Source organism: Cynara cardunculus, assembly GCF_001531365.2.
Source record: "Cynara cardunculus var. scolymus isolate 2C chromosome LG 8, CcrdV1, whole genome shotgun sequence".
NCBI classification, from domain to species: Eukaryota; Viridiplantae; Streptophyta; class Magnoliopsida; order Asterales; family Asteraceae; genus Cynara; species Cynara cardunculus.
In genome coordinates this window covers 14,294,719-14,307,199 of record NC_037535.1, presented here as the reverse complement: position 1 = coordinate 14,307,199, position 12,481 = coordinate 14,294,719, and the positions used below count along the sequence as shown (strand labels likewise).

The following is a 12,481-nucleotide window of genomic DNA, read 5'->3' as shown; positions in this document are numbered from 1 at the left end:
CCATCTTTTTATTCACATTCTTTTGATGATCTCAATTCAACGATTTGAATGGGTTGTTTGATTCTTCTTTTTCTAAGAGTTCTCCTATGATCTTATCCCATGCAATATATTTCACTACCCTATCTGTATTTATAAGTTAAGGTGGGAATCACAACTTTTATGTACACCCAACTTTATCATTAAAAGTATTGTATATGCTATGATTCATATATGCAAAAAAAGTAATCGATTAGGTAATTTCTGAGTATTGATGGACCTATTTTTGATTCAATCTAGGGGTTGTTTATCTAAATGCTTACCTGGTAAGCGCTTATCTGTACGAGTCAACACTATAATTTATTTTGACGAGTAAGATTTTTATACATCAAAACGTATTAAAATGCAACAATTTACCGGGTAAGCACTTACCTGGGTAAGGGTTGTAATCTTCACTTACCGGGTAAGAGCGATAAGATTCTTGGCCCTTGTCATGTTCATCCGATAAGAAAATTTATTTGGCAAGCACTTACCAAGTAAGCGTTTAATAAACAACCTCTTACTCACACGTCCATCATTGTTTCCTGGGATTGGCTTTGGGCCTTTCCTCTTTTTCCATAGAGGAAGTATTTACGGAAAATATGTTGGTTAAACCAAACCTCGTAGTAGAGTTTGATGTCTTGCGGTTTGATAAACCTATTCCTAACATAAATAAAGAATGTATGTAGTCAGGCATGCATGATGATGTATAAAACAAAATTCTATGCCAATCAAACAAGTTCTATTCACAAATTACAAGTCATTATAATGCATTAAATATAACCATCCCAATGCTTGAAAAAGATCATTTCTCTACACCAACAGTTGGCATATCAAATACAAATATTTCTACAGGCTTTGTGTCTCCCATCTTATTTAAGAGCTTTTTAACCTGCTTCGGCTTAAAAACAAGAATCTCCTTATACCCAGAAACAGTACCCATGTGCTCTTTGTGATCTTCTCTTTTATCATTAGAAGCAAAGCTGAGCTTAGCACAGTCTTTAGGATTTGGGCTCTTAAGCCTTTGAAGAATCCTAGAAATCCTTCCTTATTCCATATAGCATAGAGTGCTCCAGATACCGTTTTTCTTGATTTCACTTCCTCTGTATCTTCACTTGATTCCGCAGACTGAATCATAACCTTGCATCTGTACATACATGTCAAACAGATACATAAGTTCAAATTACTGAATTCTTTATTGCTACTTCTGTCACAAAATAAATGCCCACAAGGAAAAAGCCACACAGTTTTAGAAACGTCTACTTTTATTTAACTAAATCATACCCGTAACAATAGAGGGAGTAATGAATTTTTTCTCAGTCTCATAATTAAGGGCAGAATTGGAAGTAGACACTTACTTTTGAGTGTGGACAATTGTTTCAGGACAAACCAAAATAGAAATATGGACATTTATTGGAACGGAGGAAGTAGAAGATTAACTGGTGTAACTAAAGTTATGTTTGATAAACTAACTAGTCATCTATGATAAGAACTAGTTGATAAGCTAGATGGATCACAATGTAAAATGACCTAAAAGACCATGTTGAAATATTAATGGGAAAAAGAAGAAGAGAAAAAACCACTGGACCTTATTGAAACACTGCTTGAAATAGCTTTTTTAAAAACCATCTTTTAACTGATCAAACCGGGCTTTTTAAATAAGGTCAATAAATAAGCTAGCTTTATGGTTGCCAAACATGACCTAACTACGCTAAACTTTTTGGTTTGACCTGAAAAGTGAAATTTTACCTCTTTCGGACACGCATTATAACTTATTTATTTGTATAATCCGCTCCCCAAAGAAGAATTTACCTGATAGCTGGGTAAGTCAAGCAGGTAGCTGCGCACTTTGAAGCTGCCCCTAACAGAAAAGCAGAAAGGGCAGAAAGCGACTGTGGGTTACCAAGCTGTCCCTCTAGCAGTCTTTGTTTCAGTTGATCAAATGCAGTGTACTGACAAAAAAATATAAAATAAACTTCCATTAGAATTATCATCTTTCTTCGAGTAAATCATGTTTTTCTTGGAGTTCACCATTCATATGGTGCAAACTTGCACCTTTTGCAAGGGGAAATGGATCTTTGGATACACTCTGAGTCTAAAAAATGAGGATACTACTTTCCAAATCCAAAATCGACAAGGATCTTTGATATTTACTGAAACTTTCAGCAACTAAATAAAACTTTTTAATAAGAACAATTTTGGAATGTAACAATTAAATTTGAAATTAGTGTGTTTGACTTGATAAATCAATGTAAAACTCTTCTTGAAATAAAGTCGAATGAACCTGGTATCTCACGCAGAGGTGGGGTCTGAGGAGGATAAGATGTATGCAGACCTCACCTCTATCCCAAACAGTCTCTTTTTGGAAGAGAGGGGCATAAACAGGAATTATCAAGATAAATGTGTATAACAGCTTCACAATTTGAAAGGATGATCCCAGTTGGACTTGTTCATGTGGTTCACTTGAATGGCCTAGCAACTGCTTTAAATGATCAGGAGACAAAAGTTTCACTCCTCAAGTGTTTATTGGGTCTTCTATTTTTCTCTCTTATTTTTTTCTGTAAGAAAGTATGATGTTAAGTCTCAATAAGAGGTCATCTTACCTGGCTTGTTCAACTAGAGAAGATTTCTCTTTTCGCCTTATTTATCTGCAAAGCCCATCACAAAATCTTGTTTCAACACGTCTTGATGAGTCCGCCAATATCCACATGTGATTTTGGTTATCCTGTTGCTATCATTTATCTCAACTTGGGTATTCTAGTTCGCTTGGACAAGTTCTTATGGACCTTCATAAATGATGTTAATCTTTTCTACATGTCGGGAATCTTCACAGAAACAGCCTATCTATCCCAAGTCTGCATACATCATACCCTCGCCAGACCCTACTCCATGTGGGTTCGTTTGGTTTGATTTGGTGTGTTCGCACTGGACCAGGCATTGTCAAGGCTCTGTTGGTTAAGGTTTGAAGGATTAGTTCCAGTTTTGGTTTCATTATTAGTTCAATGTCAATAGGGTAGAGGCAATGGTGTTCTGTGTACCTTTAGTATGGAAATGTCTTCCTATTCAAGCCTGGACATATGTAACTTTCAATACAAGTCAATCTTTTGGCAAAAAGATCTTGAGAACTCAAAAGGGATCTCTCAAAATTTTGGTTGGAACAAGTGAATTTTGACTACCAAAGATCTTAATGCTTCAAAGCACTCTTCCTCTTCAACCCATCAAATCCTCTGCTGTTATCAAGTCAGTTTTTCTCTTGTAATTCCATTTAATTACATGCTTTCTTTAGTCTTGATCTCTGAGTAATTTGTTTGTGGTGTGACTTTTTCGTCCTTAAAATAGACCACTTGCTAATTATGAGATTCAACTTATCTTCTGTATGACAAATAACTAGATTGATAAGACCGTTGATTTTCAGCTATCTAATTCCCTCCGAGTGATAATTGATTCCGATCGCCCAATCAATGCCCCATACCTGCCCCCCACGAATCCTCGTTCCAGCCATTGATGGATTCTAAGGTTTTTAACATTGTTGTGGAGCTACAATTTGTGAACCCAATTTCAAGGTAATATTGGCAGTCAGAGTATTAATACTTGTCACTGTTGCGATTTGGACCCACGTTTGGACCTTATATGGAGTTAATTATGAATTAAGTGCCCGTTTACCAAATGCTCATCGGGTAAGCACTTACCGGCAAGAGTCACCATCCTCAATTATCGTGTTGGATCTAAGCCATCAAAATCGCTTGTTTGTAAGCGTCTCTTACCTGGTAAGCACTAACCGGGTAAGAGACTTCTCCCTCTTACCAGGTAAGATTCTTGGTCCAAGTGTGCTCACTTGGAGGTAACTGACTCGGTAAGCGTTTGGTAAACGGCCCCTATAACAGACACCTAAAGATAGTTCTTCATTGTTGAGCATTGGGACAGTGTCACTAACTTATAGGAGTTTGGTTTATGTAATTTTAAGTCAATTTCATTAGTCATCGGATCATGTACTCTCCAGATCTCAACTCTCAAGCATGTAAGCCTTCAACTTTCATCGCAGCATTAATTAATAGAAATATATTCTTTTTTGCCCACTACAATAAAAAAAAAAATTAACCCTTAGAGGTAGCTCAACTGGTAAGGTATTGGGTTTGCTCCAAAGTGGTTACTCTGTTAACTTCGGGGACCCCACGATTATCCAAAACAAAAAATTACCTGAATTGCTGGATTTATTGTAAGCAGAATCGATATGCCGAGTCCATCAAATGCCTCTTCCCAGGAGTCCTCCGAGAGGGTTTTCCATAGCCCTTTGGACTTGCCAAAGTCACTTGTTTGCATCCTTGATGCCGCTGTATCCAAAGGCTGAAGAAACACCTCAGATTTAATTATTATCTCAGAAAACAAGACATAATATGATTGTATATTCACGTTCCAAATCCTGTATATGTGTTTGTACAAGGGAACTCACCCGAACCATCCATCTAATTTAATCCAATGGATGTAAATAATAGGGACAGTTACATTTTGCCAAAACTAAATCCACCATCATGAAGGCAGTTAATATTCGAATCAGGGTGATCTATTTTTTAGATCTAACTGTTGATAGGAGTTCCCTTCTTCCCCCTTTATTGGGGTTCTCCCTTGAACCTCCTCTGCCCCCTCCCTCTCTCTCTCAATATATATATATATATATATATATATATGGTCAGGTTCCCGTGAGAACAGAAACCTTCATCCACCTGCATCTACCCGTATTTCACAAATCTTCATCTACCTTCATTTGCCTTCATCTACCTATTTTTATCACCATGACTGAAACTTCAAAAATTCATGCATATGAAAGAGATTGAAGGTATGTAAAAGTTTGTGAAGGTGAAGATGATGGTAGATGAAGGTTCATGTCTTTTTGTCGACCATCAGATGAGCATACTTAAAGGTCTGCATTCTTTTAGCCGTTAGATCAAAATCAACTCATCCAAGGGCTCAGAAGTGTTTTCACTTTTTCAAAAAAAGGAGTTGTTTTCACATGATCCCAACTCTCTCTCTATGTATATATATACACACACACACACATAAGAGTAAGATGTGGTGATATGATTCTGACTGACCTGGGTTATTGCAACAGTACAAGCGCCAGCAACAGCAGCAATAAGCAAGTTAGCTTTGGTGCTAATAGACCTATACCCAGACCTCTCCACGTACAGCCTCTTAAAGAAGCTATATCCGTAGAAGTATATGAAGGATGAAATAAAGGATTGCAGGTTCTTTGTCCCTAGACCTTGATACAAAGAAAGAACCTGACGTGTAGAAATTGCTTCCCAAAGAACATCAGAAAGGTTCCTGTATGAAATATGAATTAGACAAGATTTGCGTAGCAGGAAATCAGGAATATATTTATTTCAGAAGAATTGAAGACAATAGGATAAGAACAAACCCATATTGATGAATGATGGAAAAACCCCTACCAAAGGGCCTTTGGCCTAACGGTATGTGAGTCATTGGCCTCCTAGGAGGTCAAGGGTTCAAACCTTACCAAAGGTGAGGAAGGTGTGTGAGTTTATTTGTTCTATTTGTCGTATATAAATATTATATACATCAAAAAAGAAACCTAAAACATCTCATAGAAGACAAATGCATACATAGAAACTGTATAAAATCTTGATTACAATTAATACAAGTCAAACCCTAGACCAAGTAACTTAAAGAAGGCCTTTGACCCTAACAAGGAACTGCATGAAAAATACCGGAAACCCACAGTCAAGAATATGGTCATAGACAACCAAAAGAATGAAGAACAATGAGGGCAGAATTGTCGATATGAGGGGATGGAGGTCAATGTAGATATCCTCTACTCACAAGGTATCTATTTAATAAAGAGTTGTACACCTACGCACCTTGCTAGATACGCACATGCTTACCTTGAAAATAAAATGATGATGTTTTCTAATGTAAAAGAATTAGAAAAATAAGAAATTTTTATTCTAGTGAAAATAATTCATTATACCCTGGTTGAAAATCCTGGATCCACCACTATTGAATACTATACCTAGATTTGAAGCATCTAAAAGTGCAGTTTCTGCATAACACAGTCATAGTAGAAATGTTTTTAGGGGAATTTAACTTTGAAATCAGTATTTAAAAACAGAAGAGGAAGACCATGAGCTCACAGAAACATGTCGAATGACTTCTCATAATTCTTCCCCTTCACAGTTTGTCATACGTCCATCATAGACCTCAACAATCAATGATAGTATTTGGTCACCATTTCAAGGATGTGATCTTTCCCTTCTTGCAAGCAGAGTTCTTCTCAGAAACAGCCTCTCTGTCTAATCGGATAGTGTCGGTCCCTCGCCTCTTGGGATAGAGGTAAGATCCACGGATATATCCCCACCCCCCAAAGCGAGGACCAGACCTCCTGGAGAGATATACTAGGTTTGTTTGCTTTGCTTCAAGGATGTGATCTCTACTTGCTCCATTAGTTAGTTTCCTCATATCCTTGAATAAAGTTCCTGACAAAGGTGTTAGGAACTCCATCCTGTGCTCTGGTATAGGCACCAACAAAAGCTTTTTTTATATTTTTATTTGGAGAAGGCAAGAAGAGAAGGATTTGAATCAATTACCCCCAAGGTATTACCACCTAGAAGATGAGACAAAATATCACAAAGTAAAATGCTTGAAGGGATTGGCATAAATTGGTGAAAAAGTAAACTAAACTTCTTATAACTCTATTCACAACCTCCCTTTCTCCTTGCTTCCAACAACCATCCAAGTGTAATTGAGCAAAAACGGCAAATCATCAATAGCAACATTGTGAATTGAATTGAATTTTTGCTTTAGATGGTTCCCATGAGATTGACGCCATTGGCATAAATTGGTGATAAATTAGACTAAAACTTGTTATATTTCTATCTGCAACATCAATAATCCCTGCTTCCAATAAGAAGCCAAGTGTAATTGATCAAAAAGGGAAAACCCCCAATAGCAAAATTTCTGAATTGCTAAGGAATTTTGGATTTAAACAGTTCAAATCCAAAATATTCATAGGAAGCCGAACCTTGTGTTGATGCTTAGTAGTTTCATTTATGTGTTCAGAAACATAAGTATCTTGTAAATTTTGTACCTACTGATTCCTTGTGGGGTTTCCATTCTCTTTAGGGTTCATGATCATCAATGTCGAAGTAGCCTAGACTCTTACATATCATATTTGATAAAGTTCTTCATATATATAAAAGAACAAAAATGTAATTCGTAATTAGCATACTTCTCCTATAAATCAGTCAATCTACTCAGACTAGTACTCAAACCTATCAAGCAAATACTATGACATCTGAGCAATCAGGCGCATATTAAATCCAATATCAAACCCTCATACTTCAATGAAAAGGCTATTTAGAAATTGATAAACGAAAGCAAAAAAAAAACCGAAAAGGAAAAAAAAACCTGTATTTCCTGAGATTAGGGGTACGTAATTCAGCTTGGTATTTGGTTTTGCAGGTATCTAAAGGGTACAGAATAGTAGTGCTAGCAAGAGATCCAATCGCCCCTGCTGTTGCATCCACCAACGATTCCATATCAAAACCACCCATTAATCTGTACAGTTTTTGTGCAAAATTGATGGAAGAAACCTTGGAAAGCAGCTGGGAAACTTTAGATAGATGGAGAAAGAGCGGTATGGAGAGTGATGATGACGCATACGCAAGCTTGCGATTGAGAACGTGAGGGAAATGGGGGTCTGATATATGTGGGTCAGTAGCATGGAGTCAGCACACATCAATGGAGTATGGACTTGATATACGTGGGTCAGTAGCATGGAGTCGGCACACGTCAATGGAGTATGGACCCATCCGAGTCTCCTATATTATTCCAATAAAGTTTGGACAACGAAAATAGAGTTAGTTGCACTTCTTTGGTCTCATTTTCTTGAATTTGGTATTTACTGTTTTTTTCTGCAAGAAAAAAAAGACTCTGGCATGCATATTCATCCACAATGGTTGTTTTATTTTGGTTTTTAGTTAGATTTTGTTTTGATATGGATTTAACATGATGAGATTAGACTAGACAAGATGAATTGTCTATATGATGTTTATGATAAACAAAATGATAGGTATTTTTTACTGAATTTCGATACATTAAGAAATGTCAAAGTTGGCTTTAAATACAAAAGCAAAACCAACTGAAATAAACAAACTAAGCTAGAAAACAGGAAGAATACTAAAAAAATGGAAATAACATAAGACTCGGTCTATCACGTGTGCCACTTAACTTGAGTTGACCCAGTCAGCTTTATTTGAGTTTACCGTTTCATCCAACAGACCACCAATTCCATCAAACCCTCCCTCAAACAAGACTAGGCTTCTACGACTTGTTTGTCCTTGAATGAGCACATACCAAGCCTTTCTCTTAGCCTTTGAAAATCATCTTGATGCAAAGGCTTAGTAAGGATGTCTGCTACCTACTCCCTTGTCTCAACATATTTCAGCTCAATAGTTCCATCATTAACCAGATCTCTCAGAAAGTGAAAACGAACACTAATGTGTTTACACCTGCCATGAAAAACAGGATTTTTTGAGAGTTGAATCGTCGATGTGTTGTCGCATTTTATCACAGTTCCTCCTGTCAGCTGTGAACCAAGCTCTTCTAGTATTCCTCGAACCCAAATAACTTGGCAAGCACATGTTRCRRCTGSCACGTATTCARCTTCCGTRKATKACARSGCGACGATGCTTTGTTTCTTTGATGACCATGACACTGYTGCTCCATCCCACAGAACTAASTAACCCGARGTASTTTTYCGGTCATTCGGATCGCCTGCAAAGTCACTATCTGTGAAGACTTCCATCTTTCCACTTCCTCCCCTTTTGTACCAAACCCCATAATCCAATGTTCCTTGTAGATACCTCATCACTCGTTTTGTTGATGCAAAATGAGTTTTTGTGGGTTTAGCCATGAATCGACTTATAAAACTTACCACAAACTGAATGTCGGACCGTGTGGTGGTGATGTACATTAGACTACCAACTAACTGTTTAAACAAGGTTTCATCAACTGGTTCCCCTTCATCTTGCTTTAGTCTGCATCCTGGCACCATTGGATTGGCTACTGCATTACATTCCATCATCTTGAAACGGGTCAGTATTTCGACTGCATATTTCTTTTGTGAAATATGAATACCCACTGAAGTTTGGATCACTTCTATTCCCAGAAAGTACCTCATCTTTCCCAGATCGGTCATCTCGAACTCACCTTTCATTGAAGTTTTGAAGTCCTCCATCATCTTCTCATCATTTCTTGTGCAAAACAAATCATCGACATAGATGTTTACAAGCAATAATTTACCTCCTGCTTGTTTCTTGATAAATAATGTATCCTCTGATTTGCTTCTCGTAAACCCTTCATTAACGAAATAAGCTTCAATGCGGTTGAACCAAGCCCTGGGGGCTTGTTTAAGCCCGTATAAAGCCTTTTGAAGCTTATACACCTTATGCTCATTGTTCTTCATAATGTAGCCCTGCGGTTATTGAACATACACATCTTCTTGCAACGTTCCATAAAGAAAAGAGGATTTTACATCCATTTGATAAATACTCCAGCCTTTTTGAGTTGCTAGAGCAATCATCAAACGTATTGTATCCATTCTCGCCACCAGTGCATACACTTCCATGTAATCTACTCCAAACTCTTGACCGTATCCCCTAGCGACCAGTCTCACCTTATACTTTTCGACCTCACCCCTTTCGTTCAACTTAGTCTTATAGACCCATTTCACACCAAGGCACTTGGCACCCTTTGGCAAATCAACTAGGCGCTAAGTTTGATTTTTTTCAATCATCTCGATTTCCAAATCCATTGCCATCTTCCACTTATCTTCCTTGACTGCATCTTCATAGTGAACGGGATCGTGATGGATTAATTCCACAACATTCAACTCTTCTTCCTCTGATTCTAGATTATCACCTGTGACATAGTCTTGTAGATAGCTAGGCGGTCTTTGTTGTCTTCCCTCACTAGCTAGAGTAGAGCTAGGACCGAGATCGTTAGTCGGCTGATTTGGCTCAGCCAAAACTTGTTGTTCAACAGCACCATGTTCATCAGGACAGTCATGATCTTCATCAAGGAAGTCATAATCCCATACAAGTTCCTTGTCATCAGTTCTCCTTTCTTTACTTTGATTCCAATCCCAACCTTTATGCTCTTCAAAGATAACGTTCTTACTTATTACCACCTTCATTGTTTGAGGGTTGACGAGCCGATACGCCTTCGACTCCTTGCTCACGCCTGTCAAAACACAAACAAAACTTTTGTGGTCAAGTTTAGTCCGTTTCTCCTTAGGTACGTGTACATGTGCCAAACATCCCAAATCCGGAAATGTGCAACAGTTGGCTTCAATCCGCTCCAGGCTTCTTGTGAAGTCTTTGAAACTCTCGAAAGCTTGTGATTTATCTGTCAACAGGTAAACCCAACCCTTGCGGCTATAATCATCAATAAAACTTATAAAATACTTCTTACCAGTATGTGATAACGGTGTAATTGGCCCACATATATCTGAGTGCACCAGTTCCAATATCTCTCCTGCACGCCATGAACTCGATCTAGGAATTGCCTCCTTAGTCTGTTTCCCATCATACAATCTTCACAAACAGATCTATCAACAGCAATTTCAGGTAAGTCATGTACCATACCTTTATGTTGAAGTGATCTTATGCCAGTCTTCTTGAGGTGCCCCCAAGCGCTCATGCTATAACCTGGTAATGTCATCATCTAGAGTACAGACACCCATCTGCCTTTTGTTCAACAATTTCATTTGTATCCTCACTAAGACGAAACATACGATTTATGCTCATGTAGGTTTGAAACAACAATCCCTTATCTGGATGGAACACCTTGCAAACGTCAGATTGGAAAAGGAAAGACAAACCTTTCTGTTGGAGTTGCCCAATGCTGAGCGGATTATTCTTGAGATCTGGTACAAAGTACACATCTTTAATCACATATATTACCCCGTTCAGGACCAACTTCACATTTCCCTTTCCTCCAACTGTCATACGAGCATTGTTTCCAAGTTTTACGGCATTTGAGAAGCTTTGATCCAGATCAACGAACCTTTATTTATTACTACACATGTGATGTGAGCACCTAGAGTCCAAAAAGCACAACAAGCCTTTATTCTCATCATTTGTATGAGCCATAAACCCTTTTCTTCTATGTCCACCTCCGTCATCAGCATAATTTCTTCATTTTCATCAAATTTAACATAGTTGGCTTCTTTCTCATTTGAGCATTCGTATGAATAATGCCCCAGTTTATGACATTTGAAACATTTGATTGTCTCCTTGTTGAAAGATCCACATCCCCGTCCTCGTCCTCTGGGACTTGATCGACCTCTTTCACGTCCACGATTGCTTGAACTGTCACCATAATCTACCTTCAGTGCATGTTCGTCTTTCTTTTCAAGCCTCTTAAACTTTTGCTCGTGAACTATCAGGGTACTTTGCAGCTCTTTGATAGACATTGTGTCTATATTTTTCGACTCTTCGATTGATACCACCACGTAAGTGAACTTCTCAGTAAGAGTTCTGAGAATCTTTTCAACGATCTTGACGTTTGTCATCACCTCTCCATTGCTTCTCATCTGGTTGGCAATCGTCAAGACCCTACTAAAGTAATCTGGTATAGTCTCTGTATTCTTTATCTCGAGGACTTCGAAGTCCCACCGAAGTTTTTGTAACATGGATTTCTTCACACGATCATTTCTAGAAAATCACTTCTTCATGGAGTCTCACACCGATTTGGATGTTTTCCTATCAAAAATCTGTTCAAACGTGATCCTGTCAATTGCCTAATATATGTAATGCTTCACCTGTAAGTCCTTCATTCGTAGCTTTTCTAGTCGCTTCTTCTGGGAATCGCTCTAGAAAACATCGACAGCCGGTTCGACGATTCCCAGATCTATCAGGTTCCAAAACTGTTTTGCATACATCAAGTTCTCCATCATTTCACTCCAGTGTTCGTAATGACCATCGAACACAGGAACCATCAACTTTTCCTCACTCATAGCGTTTCTCTCTTTTGATCTTAATTCGCTCTGATACCACAATGATAAACAAAATCACAGGTATTTCTCACTGAATTTTGATACATTAAGAAATGCCAAAGCTGGCTTTAAATACAAGAGCATAACTAACTAAAATAAACAAACTAAGCTAGAAAACAAGAAGAATACTAAAAAAATGGAAATAACATAAGACTCGGTCTATCACATGTGCCACTTCACTTGAGTTGACCCAATCAGCTTTATTTGAGTTTACCGCTTCAACCAACAGACCACCAACTTAACTTCATCAGTTTAGTATGATTAAGACGGGACATAACATAAACAAGTTGTTGTTAATGTTTCTTTGATGATTTGATTATCATATAAGTGTTGCAAATCACACAAGTAAATATTTACATGATTTAATTTATAAACAATTTTCATACATATAAA

At 37.7% G+C, this 12,481-nt stretch overlaps 1 protein-coding gene across 1 annotated transcript; it reads right to left on the bottom strand.

Moving 5' to 3' along the window:
• Positions 1–718: 718 nt before the first annotated feature.
• On the bottom strand, positions 719–7,752 carry LOC112517004 (peroxisomal adenine nucleotide carrier 1-like). Its single transcript, XM_025124285.1, has 5 exons — positions 7,438–7,752; positions 5,106–5,337; positions 4,213–4,359; positions 1,828–1,967; positions 719–1,162 (listed from the first exon to the last, which is right to left on the bottom strand). Exons 1-5 carry the CDS (start codon positions 7,581–7,583, stop codon positions 892–894), a joined length of 936 nt encoding a protein of 311 aa, XP_024980053.1. The 5' UTR covers positions 7,584–7,752; the 3' UTR covers positions 719–891.
• Between the last annotated feature and the right edge of the window lie 4,729 nt (positions 7,753–12,481).

Coding starts and splice junctions, on each gene's coding strand:
- LOC112517004 (XM_025124285.1), bottom strand. CDS start 7,583: ATGGGTGGTTTTGATATGGAATCGTTGGTGGATGCAACAGCAGGGGCG. Junction 4,360..5,105: donor GTACTGTTGCAATAACCCAG/GTCAGTCAGAAT, acceptor GTGTTTCTTCAG/CCTTTGGATACAGCGGCATC. Junction 1,968..4,212: donor CAATAAATCCAGCAATTCAG/GTAATTTTTTGT, acceptor TTTTTTTGTCAG/TACACTGCATTTGATCAACT.